The sequence below is a fragment of the Eubalaena glacialis genome, chromosome 11, assembly GCF_028564815.1.
Source record: "Eubalaena glacialis isolate mEubGla1 chromosome 11, mEubGla1.1.hap2.+ XY, whole genome shotgun sequence".
NCBI classification, from domain to species: domain Eukaryota; kingdom Metazoa; phylum Chordata; class Mammalia; order Artiodactyla; family Balaenidae; genus Eubalaena; species Eubalaena glacialis.
The window spans coordinates 107,754,470-107,774,550 of record NC_083726.1 but is presented as its reverse complement, the minus strand read 5'-3'; the positions used below and the strand labels follow the sequence as shown (position 1 = coordinate 107,774,550).

General features: G+C 45.1%; 1 protein-coding gene across 4 annotated transcripts in view; it reads left to right on the top strand.

The window, feature by feature from the left end:
- ETV6 (ETS variant transcription factor 6) overlaps window positions 1-20,081 on the top strand; it is a 241,994-nt gene that overhangs the window by 86,972 nt on the left and 134,941 nt on the right. For 2 of the 4 annotated variants that reach the window (XM_061205380.1, XM_061205383.1), the window contains exon 2: window positions 13,129-13,258. In XM_061205380.1, coding sequence (XP_061061363.1) covers window positions 13,129-13,258 — 130 coding nt within the window. Of the gene's footprint in view, window positions 1-12,413; window positions 12,586-13,128; window positions 13,259-20,081 lie in introns of all 4 variants that reach the window. The other 2 variants (XM_061205382.1, XM_061205381.1) reach the window with 2 other exon arrangements.

Genomic DNA, 20,081 nt, shown 5'->3' with positions numbered 1-20,081 from the left:
AGTCAGTTGACAGTTCACGTGCAAAAATAAAGACCTAATCGCTAGTAGCAAGGTTACTTTGGGGAAAAGGTGTATGCCACTCGCCATTTTTGAGTGGCACACAGGCAGCCCTGACAGCCATCATGGGGATCATGCATCTCACCTGGGGAAAAGAGGCTCCCCGGACTCCAGGCTGCTGGATGCTTGAGCCAGAAAAAGGGGGTCTGGGGCCTGAACACATGAAGACAGACAGACCCTTCTGGGTGTGGGGAGGGGGAGGGAGGGCAATCCGGAAGTGGAATGGGTTTTCGTTCCCTCTAGCTTCTCCATCGTTACCCTTGTCTTGGCCCTGCTACACACGTCAAGTTCTTAGCCGGTGCTAAGAACATGAGCTCCAGGTGGAGCTCTGGAAAGTGAAGCTGAGCAGCCTCCCTGGGGGTGGGGCTGGGGGAACTCCAGAGGCAGTTGGGAGGGAAGAGGAACCACTGCAGCACACCTGTCTGGGGCACTTGTTCCTTTGTGGGTCAGGTAGTCATCAGGCAGAAACTTCCTGTATTACACCGATAATCTCTATTTTATGGTTAAAGGCAGAACAATAGCAATTTATTCAGGAGGGAAGGACAATTAGCAAATGGGTTAATAAGGTTTCTAAAACACTACTGTGAAAGAGAATCATTTAGCATGTGTCTGGATTTACTCTATTTATGTCTTGATTGAAGATACTGATTCTCAGCCTTACCTCTCTGCACATTGGAATCCGATGAAGAGCTTTAAAAATATTGATACCTGGCTGGTTGACTTGGGTACTGGGATTTTTTGGCAATTAAAGACAATCTTTTAATTTTTTATATTCTTTTTCATATTCTTTTCCATAATGGTTTGTTACAGGATATTGAATATAGTTCCCTGTGCTATACAACAGGACCTTGTTGTTTATCCATCCTATATATAATATCAATAGTTTGCCTCTGCTAATTGATAACTGGGATTTTTTTTTAAAGCTTCTCCAGATGATTCTGATGTGCAGCCAAGATTCAGAATACCTGATTTTAAAAATGTATATTTCCCAAATGATTAGATGATCCTGAGTCCCTGAAGTATGTGGAAACTCAAGCATATTTTTCATGTACTGTCAAGCACAATAGTTGTAATGAAGGCACAGGATCTTATGTAAAATAAATGATTAGTCTTAACAACAGGGCTACAAGAGTGCAGCGCATGAGTTTCTTTATTATTTCAAGCCGCTTCATATTCTGTTAATGACTGTTGTCATCACATACACACACACACACGCTTCTATATTTCATTCTCATTCCTGTCATTAAGTTTTTAGAATGCTACTAATGCTGGTAGCATTTCTCATAATAATATTCACCTTGTCAGCAGAACTTGTTTTCAATCATCAGTTGTCAAAAAAAACCCCAAACTCCCAGGTCTTTCTAACCACGACCACAATGGAGGGAAGGATGCCTTTTCTGAGTTCCTGTAAGGAGTCATGTGTCTAAAGATCAGGGAACGTCTATGGTTTCTGACAAAGTGTATAAGAAATTACTTGCCAGGATGGTTATTACTTCTGGAAAAGTTTTTCTAAAAGAGATGCAGGTGCGTGACCCTCTTAATCAATGTTCAAGATTGTGTATTGGTTACTTCTGAGTTACAGAGGCTGCAGGTTGGGCAGGCAGATAAATTCTGCCCTGATTCTTCAGTCAGTCACATATGAGGTCACGGTCCATCTTCAGTTGAGGTTTCAGTTAATTTCCCACTCTACACCATGAAGACGGGTTTAATTCTTACGGCACGCATAAAAAGTAGTGCTTTATTTGGGACTTTACAAATTTCTCATTGTAATGATGCGTTGCATTTATAGAGAGCCTTTGTTTCAAGAAACGCGTAATATTTCACAAGCTTCATGTGACTTATCTTTAAAATAACATTATGTGATGGTAAAGGTTGGGTATTTTAATGCCAGTTCCTCAGACGGCATACGCTGAGGAGATGTTGACATTTCTTTTATGGTGCTTTTCAAGTATAGTGTTCTTAATAAGGTTTTGTTGAAAATTATATTGGTAGGAAACATTTTCCCAGAGACATGAATCTGTACCAGACCTCGTTTGCACTTGTTACTCTAGGTATAGTTTACAGGGCTTTTTCTATTTCTATTTCTTTGTCAGCCTGAAACGACCCAGGAATTTTCTGATACATGTAGAGCAAGGGAATTCGTTCAACTTGACCCTGGCAGTGGTTGTAACCCAGCCTTCTCCTTTCCTGATTGAGGTGTGTCGGGGGGCCGGGTTGTCTCCTGGTTCACTGGAAATGGGCAGCATCTAGTTAGGACCTTGCGGGACTTCACGCAGACTTCAGTGGGGCTGTTATTTTAGAGACTCTCTTCAGCATTTCTCTGGATTGCCCTCATTTGAACTAGAATGCAAATCTTGCTCTGGTAGCCCGTTTTTAAAGCCTCACGTTTCTCATTCGGTGTGTGGTCCATTTCAGCTGTCGACATTTTGTAAAGATACATCACAGGACAAAAAGTCTTTTCAATTGTAAAGGGGGTCTGAGTTGCCTCCCTTCCAATCACCTCCAGCAATCAGCTGAGGGTGTGAGTTTAAAAGCTTCTCTTTCTCTTCCTTTTATAAGACTTTCAGGTGCAGTCATTCACGAAAGAAATGAAGAGGGACTTAAGCCCAGAGTGATGCTGTAACAGAAAGAGGAAAGCTGCTTGGGGATGGGGAGAACGTTTATGAGGCACGAGAAGGCAGGTGGAGAGGGAGGGAGGAATGTACAGGTTCAAAGCATCCCTTTGGGGCTCTTCTGCTGCTTCCACCTCTGGTTTCCACAGAAGCCTGACCCTCATCCTTTCCTCTGTCCCAATCTTAAGGTCCCATGAGTCCCCCGGGAGCTCGTACCCAGGGGCACGGGCAGGTAGAACATGCCTGGAAGGTATCTCTCCTTTGCGGGGAGAAATTGAGAAGCTCTCTCTAATGGCGCCCTTGATACAACTAAATAGTAACACTCGCAGTTGATTACTCGTTAGCCCCAGGCAGGGACACTGCAGATTGGCTAATTGTAATAGCCAGATCATTAGAGTGAACAGCATTAATGGAGGAGAAAGCAGCTAATCAGGAGCCGAACTTGGCCTCACTTTGTTGTGGCCAGGATATAAGCTGCTGTTCATTTGAGTACGTGTTTCTTCTCCTGTTAGAATTAGTTAGGAAGAAAGGATTCTGTGACCCTTTTTCAGAAGGTGGATCAAAAGCTCAGGGGCATTTGTGGATAAATCCCACAGCAAGACGGCATTTTTCCCAGAGGTGATACCAGCTGGTTCTGCATGAAGTCACACCACCTTTCTTATACTGAAGCGACCCCACTGTCAGTAGGACATGCGCTTCTGGGGTTTCCAGTAGTGGTGATGTTTGTTGCCGGGCTCACCTAATCTCCACCTTAAAAGAAGTCATCTGTATCCTGGCAGGGATTAGGGGTGTAATCTGGGCCATGGGGTGGCGTGCATTTCATTTTCCCATCCAGGTCTAAAGCCTGTGACCTTGCCTCCGTCAGCACTGGGTTCCAGCCAAATGAGCTAAGCATCCTTCAAGCACAGACCTCCCTGGAAACCACAACCTGGCATGAAAAGGAATCACAGCTTGAGATTCTGCTTACTACTACTCATGTCAGAAATATTTAAGAAACTCAGAAGAGGAAAAAAAAAAAAAAAAGATTCATAGCATCTCAGGGTTGGAAAGGATCTTAATTAAAATGTTTTAAAATTAGGACAATAAAGAAATCTATTTGAGTTTTTGTCTTTGGTGCTTGTCTTCGAAAGGGTTGCTCCAAGTTGTAGAAACTAGTAATTTTTCTAATTATATTGGGTAGACCCCTCGGATCGTGTGAGGGGCCTCTGGGGACCAGTTGATGGAGAAGGGGGAGAGTGGTCTTCCTGTTTTGTTTGGCTCTGTTCTGCCCACAATGTAACTAATAAGCATTGACTCGCCAGGAGATAGAAGATGACGCAGAAGCAGCATCTTGGACTTAGTTGTAAGGCACCTTCAAGTTCTACTTGAGTTAATTCCCAGCGCAGGAGCACCTTTCAGAGTCACCTTTCAGCCTCATCTTAAATTGGCTTTAAAGGGAGCAGTAATCAGACACACATTCCTAGGGCACAGGTGTGTGTGGCCGGCCCTGCCCTCTGGGGGGCTAAGGGGAAGCCTTCGCTCTGCCTTATACTAGCCCTTCCGAATTTGAAGACATCTATTTGGATCCTTTCAGTCTTTCCCCGCCGCAAGCCCCCTGAGTGCCTACCTCCATCACCCCTTCCTCATTTGCGAGAAGGGGAGGGTGCATCTTCAGACCCCTGGACCAACGTCGTTGGATGGCAGCCACTGTGATTCCCAGAGGCAGACTCGCTCCTCCTGGGTTCGGAGCTCTGCCCCCAAACAGGCCCCGAATAAATGTTGACGGGGCCTTTCCTCCTCACTGCTGCTGTTCGTCTCACCTGTACGTTCAGATCTGCTGCTCTTGGATAAATGGAAAGGTGTTGAGTAAGGGAAATGGTTTTTGTGGTTGTCGAAGAAAATGTTAGAGAGAAAAGGAACATGGTTTTATTTAAAAATCCCCTAAGATGAGCTTTCAGTACGAGGTAGAGTCCTCAGAGGCGCCAGCAATCTGTAAATGCCCTGACGGCTCTGCTGATGGAGTCCCACAGGTAACACGCATCCCTGGATGGATTCTAGTGTCTACCCCCGCTCAGGGGCCATGCCAGGAGAACTCCCCTCGCGCGTTGCATTTAGTCCCCTTCCTTCAGGTAAAGGCACTGACGCCCTCCATCCTTGTTCCCAGTAGCAGAAGTAACAGGCTTACAACAGTCAGCACCCTGGCTCGGGGCCTCTGTGGAGCGACCCTCGGGGACCCCACTGGAATTCTGTGAGGAGTGAGGGCACAAAGCAATGAAATATTCCAAAGCTGCAGCTGTTCTTACAAGCTTGAACTTACCTCGTGGGAGTCACCGTTAGTTGTGAAGCCATTGTTGACGGGCTGGCCCTACTTCAATGTAATTTCTTATGTCTCCTCTTTTTACCAGCCGTACCATCTCCCGAGCTGGTGACTTGAACAGATTGCTTCCCCCCTGCCATCTTCAGATCAGGTTCATCATGTGGAATGGGGGTCATGATGCCTTCCTTGCAGGGTTATTGTGAGTCTAAAATAAAATAAAGGCGTCGTGGGAAGTATATTCCAAGCGCTCCCTTAATGCTAGCTTCCCTCCCTGGTTGTCGCAATGACTGTGTTTTCCAACCAAGATTGGGACATATGTTCTGAGGAGTATAAGTATTTATGTATGAGTACCCATATGTATTTATGGGTAAAGTGATGCAGAATTTTTTAAATTAATTTTTATTGGAGTATAGTTGACTTACAATGTTGTGTTAGTTTCTGCTCTACAGCAAAGTGATTCAGTTATACATATACACATATCCACTCTTTTTTTAGATTCTGTTCCCATATAGGTCATTACAGAGTATTAAGTAGAGTTCCCTGTGCTATACAGTAGGTTCTTATTAGTTATCTATTTTATACATAGTAGTGAGTATATGTCAATCCCAGTCTCCCAATTTATCCTTCCCCCGCCCTTTCCCCCTTGGTAACCATAAGTTTGTTTTCTACATCTGTGACACTATTTCTGTTTTGTTTTCAAATAGGTTCATTTGTACCATTTTTTAAGATTCCACATGTAAGTGATATCATATGATATTTGTCCTTCTCCGTCTCACCTAGCTCTCGGTCCATCCATGTTGCTGCAAATGGCATTATTCCATTCTTTTTTATGGCTGAGTAATATTCCATTGTATATATGTACCACATCTTCTTTATCCATTCTCTGTCAATGGACATTTAGGTTGCTTCCATGTCCTGGCCAGAATTTTTAATATTGGGGCCATCTTAGAAATTCTAGGACTTAATGGTGGTAGAATTCGTAATGCCTGGTACAGGCCTTGGCTCCTAGTGGATGCTTGATGAATGCTGAAAGATTTCATAACAATCATAGGGAGAACAAAACCTTAATGACCTTTTACAGCAATGCTTGATTGCACGGCCTATTGCTAATGCTTCTTTTTATTCATCCAATTGTGCATCGATGACTTAGTTCTGGGCAAAAGAAAGACTTAAGGTGCTTTGACTTAATTGTATCTGTTTGATAGACACAATACGCTGTCTTCTGATTTAGGGTAGAGTAGCCTTAAGAAGGGGAGGAAAAGGACTGTCTATTTCAGTTCTAAGCGTGTAGGAATCTACATAGTTCAGGTCCCGAACCATCTTCTTCAGTGCCCAAAAGCAAGAGCACTCCTTGGACAGGTGAAGCCGGGCTCCTCAGAAGATCCCCACATCAGTGTGAATGTAGATTTTGGGACGTACCCTCCCCGCCAAGGGCTGAATGGGCGTCTGGGTGACCAAGGGAGATAGCTCCAGAGACCAGGAGTGTAGCTCCTGCCCATCCTATTTTCATGGGGTACTCCCATTTTTCTTGCTGGAAATGACTGCAAGCATGTTAAAAGCCAAAGACCAATTGGGATATAAAAATCTGATGACTCAGCACCAACAGGGATGTTTCTCTCAGGAGAGGAGCTGGGCACTAAGAGGGGAACCGGCTCGGGTCACTTGTTTAGACGTCTCCTGGAGCCTCTGTGGGAGGGAAAGACAACATCACAACTTCACTGCTGTGATTTGATGGACCTGGTTTTCTACTTCACAATTCTTATTTGAATCCCTCACATCCTAAGCTATACTGTTCTCACCCCAGATCCTAAAGTACACTGTTTCTTTCTCGAAAGCTGCGAAAGATATCGTGGACTGTGGCTGTGTGTAAATTTAGCAAAGAAGAGTGACGTTTGCATCTTTCCGCAAGTCCTTTAAGTTGATCTTGCTAAATTTGGGGGTGAACAAAATATTCAGTGTAGTTTTTCAAGTGAAAGAACTTGGCAATCAAGAGTGTGTTAGTTTAGGTTGTTGTGTATTCTGTTTGCACCCCTGGCACCAAAAACCTAGAAAACTGTGCAGTTCAGAATTCAGTCTTGTTCAGTTTTTTGGTGATGCGTTGCTTTTGCTTATTAATGAAAGCTTATTTAATGAAAGCCAAAGCCACCACTTTGAATTATTCTGCAGCCAGAAGGGTGTAGTTAAATAATTGTGTATTCAGACTTCAGTTGAGTAAATCTCAATAAATAGTTTCCCATAGGCGAGATTTCTTCTTTTAGTCTATAGAAGATGACTGTAGTAGAAGCATCAGCTTTCCCAGGCAGCTTTCCTAAAAATCTGCAGGGTGGAAAAGAGAAGGAAGTCCTTCCCTCAAAATATTGAATATTACTAGCATGACCACTGTACCTGTGGTGCCTACTGTTTCCCCTTTTGTCTGGGTTGCTGGTTTTCAGTGCAGTGAAGGGACACCTAAGTGTAGCAGGATGAAAAGTGCACCTGCAGCATTTTTACTGTATTTCCTTGGGAAATGGTCCATGGGCACCACTGTTTCCATGACACTCTTTGTCCTCAAGACTTTACACAGGCTTCAGAAACCATCATTGGGGTAATCCTGGCATTCATAATTGGGATGGGGGCTATTTCTGGAAAAAGTTCCTAAATCATGGGCATCTCAACTCTACAGTCAAGAAATCTTTGAAATTACCTCTAAACCATCTTTTTGCAAGTACTGTTGTCCCTCGGTGTCTGCAGGGGGGTTTGGTTCCAGGACCCCTGAGGATACCAAAATCCACGGATGCTTAAGTCCCTTATATAAAATAAAATGGTGTAGTATTTGCATATAATCTGTACACATCCTCCCACATACTTTAAATCATCTCTTTATTACTTATACAATGTAAATGCTATGTAAATAGTTGCCAGCACATGGCAAATTCAAGTCTTGCATTCTGGAACTTTCTGAAATTTGTTTTTCCCTGCATGTTTTCAATCCGTAGTCGGTGAATCCCCAGATTTGGGGCGGTGGACTGTACAACCAGACTTTGTTTCTGTTTTTCTCTATTACAGAAATGCCTTATCTTTATTTCCAGAAGGTTAGTATTTAATGGTCAGTAAGTTCTAAATTTCTTAGCCTTTCAGCTTTTTCAAAGAGTTAGTGACGTAAAAACAAACGTGTAAACGTGCTGGGGGATCCCCATGACTTATAGAAGCTCTATATTAAATAATTTTGAAAAGGAAAGCCTTTTTTGGTGATAATAATATTCAGTTTTTATCTCTTGTCCGTAAAAGGCAGCCACGGGGTGGGCGTGGAGGAAGGAGAAACGCCACTCTTCTACTGAACACAAGACATATAAGCTTGGTTTACACAGTAGTCACAGGTTCTAAGCAGTTGGTTTAAAAAATAAGCAGAATTATTAAGTATTATTAGAGAAATGCAAATCAAAACTACAGTGAGGTACCACCTCACACCAGTCAGAATGGCCATCATTAAAAAATCTACAAATAACAAATGCTAGAGAGGGCGTGGAGAAAAGGGAACCCTGCTACACTGTCGGTGGGAATGTAAATTGGTGCAGCCGCTATGGAGAACAGTATGGAGGTTCCTCAGAAGACTAAAAATATAGTTGCCATATGATCCAACAGTGCCACTCCTGGGCATATACTCCTGGACAAAACTATAATTCAAAAAGATCCATGCACCCCTATGTTCATAGCAGCACTATTCACAATAGCCAAGACATGGAAGCAACCTAAATGTCCATCGACAGATGAATGGATAAAGAAGATGTGGTACATATATACAGTGGAATATTACTCAGCCATAAAAAAGAATGAAATACTGTCATTTGCAGCAACATGGATGGACCTAGTGATTATCATACTAAGTGAAGTAAGTCAGAAAGAGAAAGACAAATACCGTATGATATCACTTATATGTGGAATCTAAAATATGACACAAATGAACTTATCTACGAAACAGAAACAGAGTCACAGACACAGAGAACAGACTTCTGGTTGCCGAGGGGGGTGGGGGAAGGATGGATTGGGGGTTTGGGATTAGCAGTTGCAAAAACTATTATATATAGAATAGATAAACAACAGGGTCCTACTGTATAGCACAGGGAACTATAGTCAATATCCTGTGATACACCATCATGGAAAAGAATATGAACAAGAATGTATATGTATGTATAACTGAATCCCTTTGCTGTACAGCAGAAATTAACACAACACTGTAAGTCAACTATACTTTAATAAAATAAATTTTTAAAAAAATGAGCAGCCTTAGATGGGCGCCGTGTGACCCTTCATGGTCGGGGATAGAGCTCACTTCCAGCAGTGTGCTTGTAGCAACCCTAACTCAGCGTTCCATTTAATGTTTTGAAAGCTCTTCTATAATGGTTAGTGACATTTACATTTCATCCTTTGCCTAAAACTATTCTTAGCCTTATTTTCTCCTTCCAGAGCTTTGTACTGCTCTTCCAACCCCCCTTCTCAGAGGCATTACAATTGGCCTTAGAAATGGCACTTCTCCCTTTTCTTCCGCCCGTTGGTTTGATAGGTTGCGTCTGTACATTTGAGAGCAGCATGTCTCCTTTTTCAGCATCTAAACAATAATGTAACCACATCACGGCATTTTTAGTCACATCATTGACCTCTGCCGGCAGTGTTATCCCCCTCCAACGCTTGAATGCATTAATGTCACTGTCGGCAGCATTTTAATTTAATTAGAGCAGTGGTTATAATCCTCTTGGGGAAATCGTTATTCCCCTCTGTACTGTTAAAATAAAACACCTCTGGTTTTCATCCGACTGACAGTTTGCTCTCGAGGTGAATGCGCTGTAAGCGGGTACTCCCCTTCCCTTCCTTGGGGTTGGACCAGAGGGGCAGTTCTGAGAATAAAGAGGTTTCCGTTACTGGGGGGAATCGGATGTTAGTCTCTTTAAGCCCCTCTGCCTGGACGTCTCCATCGGAGACAGCAGTGTTTTTTTCATATTTCTAACTGCTGATAGTCTGATGATTGTGCCACGGTAGATGTTAAGTGCATGGTTAGAATAACAGATTTTAAAATGAGGACCACATGAGTCACCCTAGAGATTGACAGAAAGAGAGACAAGGGACATAAGTCTGGTGGGGGATGCCCAGGTGTGTGCTTGCTTCTCCTTGGAAAGGAGCCCACACACTGGGCGGCATCCTTTCCGGGGTCCCCTGAGTGCTGTGCTGGCTGCTAAACCCAGGGTCACGGTAGCGTAACAGCCGCTAGCAAATTGCTCAAGACCCTAGAAGCACATTTTGCTTTTCCCCCTCTTGGTCAAGATACCCACCCTTTCTTTTGTTACTGACAAATCTCTTCATTGAAACCTTTGAAAAGAGCTTCCCATCCCAGGCTTAGGGTGTCGCAATGTTGCTGAGTGGAATCCATCATGAGGAGTGAGAGGCATTCAAGTTCCGCAATCACTCGGTGTCTGGCCTTCTCTTTATAGGTTTCATCATGAAATAGCGAGGTTGTCTTCATCTGGAATTGTTTGGACGTGGGGGTGTGTGGCATAAAAATCCGAGGGCAAGCCCTGAAGTGTGGCGTTCAGTGTAGCAGGAAGGACTGGGAACCACACACAAATGTAAACACACAGGGGGCTGCCTGCAAAGAAAGTACAGTGAAAAGAAGGTACAACACAACGATAATTTAGCAAGTCAGAATATATACATTTTAAAGGTGATACCTATCTTGCCTCTTTTTTTTAAAGTATTTATTTATTTATTTATGGCTGTGTTGGGTCTTCGTTTCTGTGCGAGGGCTTTCTCTAGTTGTGGCAAGCGGGGGCCACTCTTCATCGCGGTGCGCGGGCCTCTCACCATCGCGGCCTCTCTTGTTGCAGAGCACAGGTTCCAGGCGCGCAGGCTCAGTAATTGTGGCTCACGGGCCCAGTTGCTCCGCGGCATGTGGGATCTTCCCAGACCAGGGCTCGAACCCGCGTCCCCTGCATTAGCAGGCAGATTCTCAACCACTGCGCCACCAGGGAAGCCCTAGCTTGACTCTTTTATCAGCAGGCTGGAGGTCTATTTCCCCAAGAAATAAAGTAAAATCTGCCTTGAGGGCTCCATCCTTGATGGAGTTGGTGAGGGTGAGGGAGCGGGGAGAGGTGGCCTCTCACTCATGTGGACTAGTTATAGGATCTTGTAAGTTTCTCCTTGCTTTAAGAGAAAGTCACCGTCTTAGGAAATGCCATCTTCTTTTTTTCTCACACTCATGGCATGCCATTTGAAAGCTCTCTGGCTGCACCGTGTTTTCTTCATCAACAGTTTCAGTTCTGCAAAAACCCTAACAAAACAGAAAGCTATTTCTGGGAATAAAGTAACGGTAGATAAAGATATCGAGATGTATATTGGGACTGGGGTGGCAGTGGGGTGTTATTCAAGGGTTGAAGTGTATGGAGAATTTGTTAAACTAGAAAAACAGACTATGTTTAAAATGTTTAAAAAAGCCTATCTCACCTTGAAAAACCCCTAAACAGATTTCGTATGTTTCCCATATGTGTGTTTATGTCTTTGACTTTTTCACCTCAAAAACCCCAAGCCAAACACCAAAAATATAACTCCTCCTTAAGTTAGAGTTACTCAGAATATGTGTGATGTTTGGTAAAGTTCAAGAAAAGTGAAGTTGAAGGTTTTGCCTCTGGGTGACCTTTCACAGGACGTCTCCATTGATCCAGAAATGAAATCTAGGGTGTATGTGTCTGCCCTTAATTAAGAAATTCACCAGGAAACTTTAGGATGTATGTTTAAACAGAAATATTCCAAAGGCCCTAGTTGCCGGTAGAGGATGCCTCAGGGAAGGTATTGTGATTCCATTCGGAAATTACAAAAATATGTATATATTCATTTAAAATCGAAACTTCCTGCCACAGCTGCCAAACTTTCCAGGTTATGAGCAGAAGAGAAGCTGCAGTTTGGTTACAGGGCTGGGGGACTCCCCTGCTTCCCTTTGCATATTTGATGGAGTATAAAATGTTAGAGAACTCTTTCCAAAACGTAAACACCCCTTTCGTTTTATTTGAATCTGTGATTTTTCTTTTGCTCGATTTTTGTTTTCACAACGGCATGTTACCGATCTCCTCCTGCCCCATCTTATTTTTGGACCATGTGTGTCCCACTTTACTTTGCCCTGTTAAACCACAGAAACTAACAGAAGTTGTGTTTATGTGTGGACTGCAAGTCAAACTAGTTGGTATTTGTCGATCTAAGATGCACATTGCGCTGCTGTCCCCGCTGTACACCATAGTTGGTTTCTTGCCATTAGTTGCCATGTTTTTAACTTAAAACTAATCCTTCCCATCCCATCCAGTTGTTTTAATTGATCTAACAAACGCCGCCTGTTTGAATTTAAACAGTGGATGTGCTGGGTCTCCCCTCCCCCTTTCCTTGTCAGTTGAGTAAGAATCTTCGATTAAACCATACTTCCTTAAATGCAGGTTATTCTTTGCATGAGCCCTGAAATGCTTCAGAAGGAAAGGAATTATTGATTCCCAGATGGAGCATGAGGGGACAAGGAGATAACTGTTGATGTGGCAGATAATTCCCTGCGATGAAGGGAAAAATGAAACACTGGAGATTTTTGGTGGTGGTAGCTGTGTCATGAGATAGGTAGGTGATAGACAAATCTTGCTCGCAGATTTATTAACTAAAATCTCGAACTTATAAGCCATCACTTTGGGCTCACCTCTCATTGGATCTGAGTGTGGAATCCTACTTTGATTAGAAGATGGGGATATTGCCAGAGAAGAGGGAAGGTGGTTTTAATGTATTGGTGACATTAATTATGTAACCGGAAGAGTAATTTTTGAGAGAGGAGTCTTTAACGCCATTCTCTTAGACATATTGTTTCATTCCCTTGGTCTTGCCTCCCCTCTTTTTACTGGAACAAACAACTAGTGCAGAGAGGAAAAAAAAAAAAAAAAAGGACACCTATTTAGCCGAGTGCAAAGGAAAAGCCCGATTTTAAACCTTTCCCGCGTTTTGTTACAAATCCCTGATGCTGGCGATCTGAAAGACAGCTGCACAGAGTGTCTAGAGAGGGGACCAGCGCCCAGACGCCCCGAACCCGCCCCCTCGCGGATGTCAGCCCTCAGTTCCAGGCTTTCATTGTCTTTTTCCCCCCTCTCCTCTTGCTGCCCTTCTTTTTAACAGCAGGAACGGATTTCATATACACCCCCCGAGAGCCCGGTGCCCAGTTACACTTCCTCGACGCCGCTTCATGTGCCAGTGCCCCGAGCGCTCAGGATGGAGGAAGACTCGATCCGCCTGCCCGCGCACCTGCGTGAGTGTTCGCGCGCCCCGGGATGGACGGGGGGGATTGGACGGGACGGACGGACCGACCGACAGCCGGACAGAAGGATCGACCGCTGTGGTGGTGGGGGGGGGGCCGGGGAGGCGGGGCTGCAAGCCGGGCAGGGGCGCGCTCTGGGATGGTTTTCCCACGACCTCCCGAAGCTGCTTTGGCATCGTTCGCCCCCTCCCACCTGCAAATGGCTTTGAAAAGCTTGAGCTTCCTGGCTGTCGTTTCTCTGCGTGTTCATTTCGTCTCTGACTATGACATACTACCCGCTGCAGCTCAGCAGGGCGTCGGGGCCTCCACACTTCTTGTGCTGCTGGGGCCAGGCTCCAAAGCACCCAGCGCCTGTCCTTTCCTTTTTGTCTTTCTTTCTTGAGCTGCCACCCAGCCCCGATGATCCGGCATGCCGAGCGCAGCCGGGGAGAATGCATCACCTGATTGCCACCCTGGTCGCAGTGTCCAAGAAAATGCCAGGTTCTCTGGCTTGACTGTTAGCCTCAGGGCACGAGTCCGGGTTATGGAGGACATGACATGGCAGGGCGGGGGTGGGGGGGGGTCACCTTGGCCCTTCCCTAGTTGATTCCTCATGACTTGAATGGTGGCCCAGTTGTACTTGCCGTCTTTTCCGGGCGTGCTTGTGCTTCCCAGGTTATTCTGCCCCTCCTGGTCCATCCCTTCTCAGAAAGCAGGAGGTTGCCTGCTGAGAGTGGGGAACAGCAAGAGAGGATGCAGGCTTCTCTTTCCTCTCTCTGTGCCAATTCAGCAGATCACGTGACTGTGATGCTGGGAGGTACTCGGGGTACATTGCTGGCGTACCCCTTCTCCCCGACAGTGAGGGTGGTGGCTGGGATCCTTAAAGGGAGTTGGGGGCCATGAGAACCCTTCCCCTCCTCCAGCTTGCTGCATCCATCAGTGTTTACAAAGTTGGTATATACTAGGGTCAGCACGCTCCAGCTTCAGTCTACCCTCTTCTCCACACTGAACTTTTTTTTTTTAAAGAGGAACTTTATTAATTAATTAATTTATTTATTTATTTTTGGCTGTGTTGGGTCTTCGTTTCTGCGCGAGGGCTTTCTCTAGTTGCGGCAAGCAGGGGCCACTCTTCATCGCGGTGCGCGGGCCTCTCACTATCACGGCCTCTCTTGTTGCGGAGCACAGGCTCCAGACGCGCAGGCTCAGTAGCTGTGGCGCACGGGCTTAGTTGCTCCACGGCATGTGGGATCTTCCCAGGCCAGGGCTCGAACCCCTGTCCCCTGCATTAGCAGGCAGACTCTCAACCACTGTGCCACCAGGGAAGCCCCCTCCACACTGAACTTTTAAAGAAGAGATTGGGACTGTGAAGGTGCCATGGTCATGATCGAGGGCACAGTTGTACTCAGCAAAATGGAGTTCTGTGGCACCAGTGAGTGTTGTGAGCAGACAGCCTGGGAAAGAGACCACTAATAGCCTTTTTTTCCTCCCCAAGCTGTTCTATGACCAAGCTATTCACTTCAGGACCGTTCACTTTGGGGTGGAACATACTCAGGCCATGCAGAGAAAGCACTCCTGCTACCTAATCTCCTTCATTTATTCGTTCGACAAATAGTTACTGATTACCTGCACTGTGCCAGGCACTCTTCTGGATGCCAGGATACAGAAATGAACAAAGCAGACCCAACTCCTTGCCCTTATGGAGCCTGAAGTCTCCATAAAGAGAGAAAAAGAAATAATGAACTCCTGTCCCAAATAGGCTGAGGTTTCATGGCTTTTCCTTCCTGTACTTTGACACAACCCATCCCCCAGCCCCCAAAAAGACCCTAACTCTTGGTTTGTCTCTGGATGGCTTCACATATGTAAGCTCTTTTACCATAGAACTGCCTCTCCATAAAAAGTTACCATGGTAAAACGAACTAACAAACACAACGAACTGACCATCAGGAGATTGTAATTCTTAACTAGTTCTCCTGTTAGACTAGCTGTTTGACTGTGAGTCAGTCCTCCTAACACTCAGTTTTCCTACCATACAAAATTGTGATTGGACAGGAGAATGTTCAACAGCCCTCTTAACTTGAAAATATTATGATCTCACCTAAGATATCATTTTCCCTACTTGGAACTGTTTCTTCCATACCAACACTTTAATTTTTTTCTTGGGTTGACAGTTTCCTCATTGAGTCACAGCGGTGCCGCTTACCACTGTTTTGTCAGGCCCTGCCATGTGCCCAGCACACAGTCAGAGTAGCTAATAGCTATTGTGGGATGCCTCTGTGCCAGACACTATGTGAAGTCCTTTATGGAAATTATTTTATTTAATTCTCACAGCGATCCTTGTAGGTATTTTTGTTATATCCATGTCACACATAAGGAACTTAGGGCTTAGAGAATTGAAGTAACCTGCCAAGGTCACACAGTCAGTAGGAGATAGAGTCAGGGTTCAAACTCAGTTCTGTCTGACTCCAGAGCCTGGGCTTTTATCTATTAGGCCATGATGTAAGTGTGTTTAATAGGTACTTCTTGGATGGATGGATGCATTCAGGGTTGACAGTTAGCCGCTATTCACTGATGTGGCCAGAGGGTTGGTTTCTGGCTGGAATCTGTTCTAACTGGTGGATCAGTTGTTGAATAGTTTGCATATCTCCCTTGGATGGATGGATGGGTGGATGGATGCCCACGTAGAGAATTATCAGACATAGAACTATAGCACATTACTGCCAGCCTTAGAACATAATCAGTTGTTAGGTTAGGGATTCAGGTCATGGTGATGATTTTGCTTGAATGCTCCTGTCTGGCAGTCTGACTTTAGAGCCCTCCTTGGAATCTGCATCAGCCCTATTGTAACACCATTTGTTCCCACATCTGGAATGAATCCTCTGAAAGTGGAGGTTCCCAGGCTCTGGCTGTTTGTCCTCGGCTGGGACTTTCCACAGGAGGCTGAGCTGCCCGCCTCGCTGTCCTGTTCCAGCACTCGGCTGCCCATCGTGCTGTTTGAGAAACATCTCCTGGAGTGCCTAGGATGGTTGAGGCCATGTCGTATACTTGAGGATGCATCCCAGCTGGGTTTCCAAACCGAAAAGAAAATAAATATTCTAACAAGGGAATTGGGTTATTGCTGTTTGAATCTGGGATTCCAGACAATTCCCAGTGGAATGCTCATGGAAAGTACGGGGAAGAATCCGAAAGCCAAGACAGCAGCAGGACATTTATGGTATTGCTGGGTTGAAAGCATTTTTAGCTGCTTGTTTTAAAGAGATACTCACCAGACTGGTATGCCTCCAAGTGGCTTCTTTTCGCCCTCTGTCCTCATTGATCTCCAGATAAACCCTTTCTCTATTAACCCTTTATTTTTCTCCTTTCATTCTTAAATCAATAGATAGCCTTTCCTGGTTAGGGTGGAAGGCAGGGATCATAGTATTTAAGGTTCTCTGTACTGCAGGTTTCTCACCATTTTGTTCTGCAAACACAGGGCAAGCTGAAGACACAGTGTGACAACTTAGGAAGCTGTTGAGAAGTAGAAAGTAATGGCTTTTCTACTTGCCTCTGATTAAAAAAAAAAAACAAAAACCAAAGTGATAACTGGGGCAAGCACGAAGTGGTGATGCTAGAGGACTTGAAAGGGACAGGCAGGGGCAGTCTGGGCCAAGGAGAGGAGGGGGAGCCAATGGGAGAAGGGCCAGCCCCGTACCATCCTGGTCTGGCCTCCTCCCTGCCCTCCGCACCCCCAGGAGTCCTGCGACAGCTTCCTGCAACTTCCTTGTTGCACCAGGAGAGCAGACACAAGTTTGTTTATTGAGAAGATAGAAAGGTTTTTTTCCCCCCTTCCTTCCATGTAGGGTACTAAATTTTTTTTTAAAGCTTGAGGCTAGAAGAGCTGAAGTGTGACAATTACAGCAGGTAGGTGAAAATGAAAAGTTCCATTCTTTTAATTTATTAATTAATTTATTTTTTGGCTGTGCGGCACGTGGGATCTTATTTCCCCCCACCAGTGATCGAACCTGCGCTGCCTGCTTTGGAAGCATGGAGTCCTAGCTACTGGACCGCCAGGGAAGTCCAGAAAAGTTCCATTCTTTAAAGGGAATGTAAACCTTTCATGGTACCTTGAGAACATTTACAGGACCGTGGCGCCCTGAGAGTGCCTGGAGAAGATCACTCTTGATTCCCTGAGCAGTGAAGGGCCTCCCTGGGCCCTCCTAGTGTGAAGGAGAGACTCTCTCTTGTTTGTCTGCCCAGGGACCACTTTTTCTAAACTCATGGCCAGTGGGTGCCGAGGGGGCAGCAAAAGGTGCCTTATGAGCTGATGCCAGCCCTGTGAAATACTCAGCCTCAAATCGCGCTGCCCCGGGCCGCCCACGTGACCACAATGCGTGTATTTCAGATGCATGGGGCAGAATTTACATCGCTAAACGCCTCTTCCTTATTAAATTCCTCTTAACAGAATCATCTCGCATTTAGTCGACAAAATTGCTTCTAATCACAGGCTGACGTGATGCCGCCTGCCTAAAGCCTTTGCCGTTTGCGGTGCCAGTTTGCTCTTCTAAAATTCCTGTGAATTGGTATTTAAAAGTCGGAACCCAGGACTCATTCATCACATTTAATAGGGTTACGGTTTATGACGTTGCGGGTTCATAAATAGCCGTAATAGCTGCTCAGAGTTTTCTAGAGTCGGAACACCAGAAATAGTCCCTTGGCTCTCCTTCCTTTCCTTGTGAATCTTTCAGAATTCTTACATTACTGCTCCTGCGCGTGTGTTTGATAATTTAATTTAATGCCCTCCTTTGGAAACGTTACCTCGTGGCTCACCCCCTTGGGCGGTTTTGCAGTCTCAGCAGAGTGACCGAGTGTAAGACAGTCACGAGACAAGCAAAGCTCGGTTAGAGCCAGGAGAGTGAAAAGAGATGCAGTGCCTCTCTTTGCTGTGGAGCGGAGCAGCCAACAATTTTATATACGTTCAAGTTCTTTCCGTTCCCAAAGAAGAGGCAAAAAAAATGGGAATTAAGTATAATCTTAGTTAGTATTCTATATTGTTATAAGTAACAAAATGTGTTCATATATGTGGTTTCATTTAATCATGCAGCAGTCCTAGGTGTTACTAATCCTCTTTTATTGATGAGATGACCATGGCTCAGATAGTTGCACTGAATTGTTCACATTCACATGGCATGTGAAGAATCTAACGTGATTTCTATTGCAGAAGTCACCATTTAGCCTTCTTAGGAGAAAACATAATGGCGGAGTCTCCCGGACTTGAAAGCAGAGGCAGTGCTGACTGTTGGCGTCTGGGTAGCCGTGGATGCGGGGAGTGGGAGCAGCTAGGGCTCCAGTAATGCGCTTGACCGTTCATTTGTGCTGAACCTCCCAACAGGCTGGCCCGTCTCCATGGATAATTATTTCAGTTTTGCTCACGCATTCCTCCCGCGCCTCCCTCTTTACTCTAGTGAGCTGAGATTGAAAATCCAGTATCTCTCTGCCACCAGCAGGACAGCGCTGGCTACGAAGGGCCCACCCAAGTCCCCACATTCCCTGGCATTTCATCAGGAATGACCTCTTGGGAACAGGGCCCACTGCTGTTTCGGAGTTTCTGGTTGAAAAAGCACAGCAATATAAAGGACTTGAGTTCCGACAGACCTGAGCAGGCTGGCATCCCAGGGCTGCCTCTCTGTATTAGAGAGATGAGTTCACCTCTCCAAGGCTCAAATTTCATAAAACACCTACTGATGATGGTTTCTTTTCTTTTCTTTTCTTTTTTTTTACCTTTACCCATAAATATTTCTGTGTATTTTTTCTAAGAACAAGGATATTCTCTTACATAATCACAATGATTATCAAAATACAGAAAATTGTTTTGAAATATAACATTAATTTCAGGTGCACAACATAACGATTCAGTCTATGTGTGTATTGTGAAATGAGCCTGGAGATCATCATAGTTAAGATCTGTCATCACACATAGTTACACTTCTTGCTCTTGTGATAAGAACTTTTAAGATCTACTCTCTTAGCAACTGTTTTTTGGTCTGTTTTGTTTTCTTTGTGGGTTTTTAAAAAAAATTTTGTTGAAATATAGTTGATGAGGGTTTCTTATAAGTATCAGAGCTAATTTGCATGTGGCATCTTGCACAGTGCCTGGCGAACAGTGGCCAGGCACTCATGAGGGCTCTATTTCAGTTTCCACAGCTGGTAAATCGTGTGTTGAGGAGGTGCGCCTTCCCTTTCAAGGGCCAAGAGAAGCATGGACGTGCTTGCTTGTTTCATTAAAGGAAGGGCCTGGAGTTCTGTCTGCACGTTTTGAGACTGATTTCCCCAGGTCACAATGGAAGTAAGCTTTATTTTCTGACTCTGTGATTTCCAGGAGCTTGGTTCTGCTCTGGGACACTCCATCCCAGGGCCTTTACCTCCCTCACCGTCCCTGTACCTCTGTCTGGAACTACTTTCTTCCCTGGCCTTGCCCGAATCTGCCATCTCCTTCTTCAACCTTCCCTGCCCACCTCCCCAGACCTGACAGATGCTCCCCCATCCTCAGCCATGATCAGGGCTCCCCAAACGGCCCCTCCTCACACAGCTGCCTGTGACATGCGGTGACATCACCAGCAGAGTTGAGGCAGGGACATGGGGAAGGAGACTTCCTTCTCAGTATCTTGACAGAGCAGTCGTGACTTCTAACAACGATGGCCAGCCACCAGCATTTTCTCTTTTGTGCCCCTCAAGCCTTCCTTAGGGGTCCTTCACTTTTTACTTTCAAGTGCTCAAAGGCTTTCTGCTTTTCCAGCCACACAGGGCCCTGGGTAGCTGCTTCAAAGAGCTCGAAGAGAAAAAACAGGCCACAACAGAACAG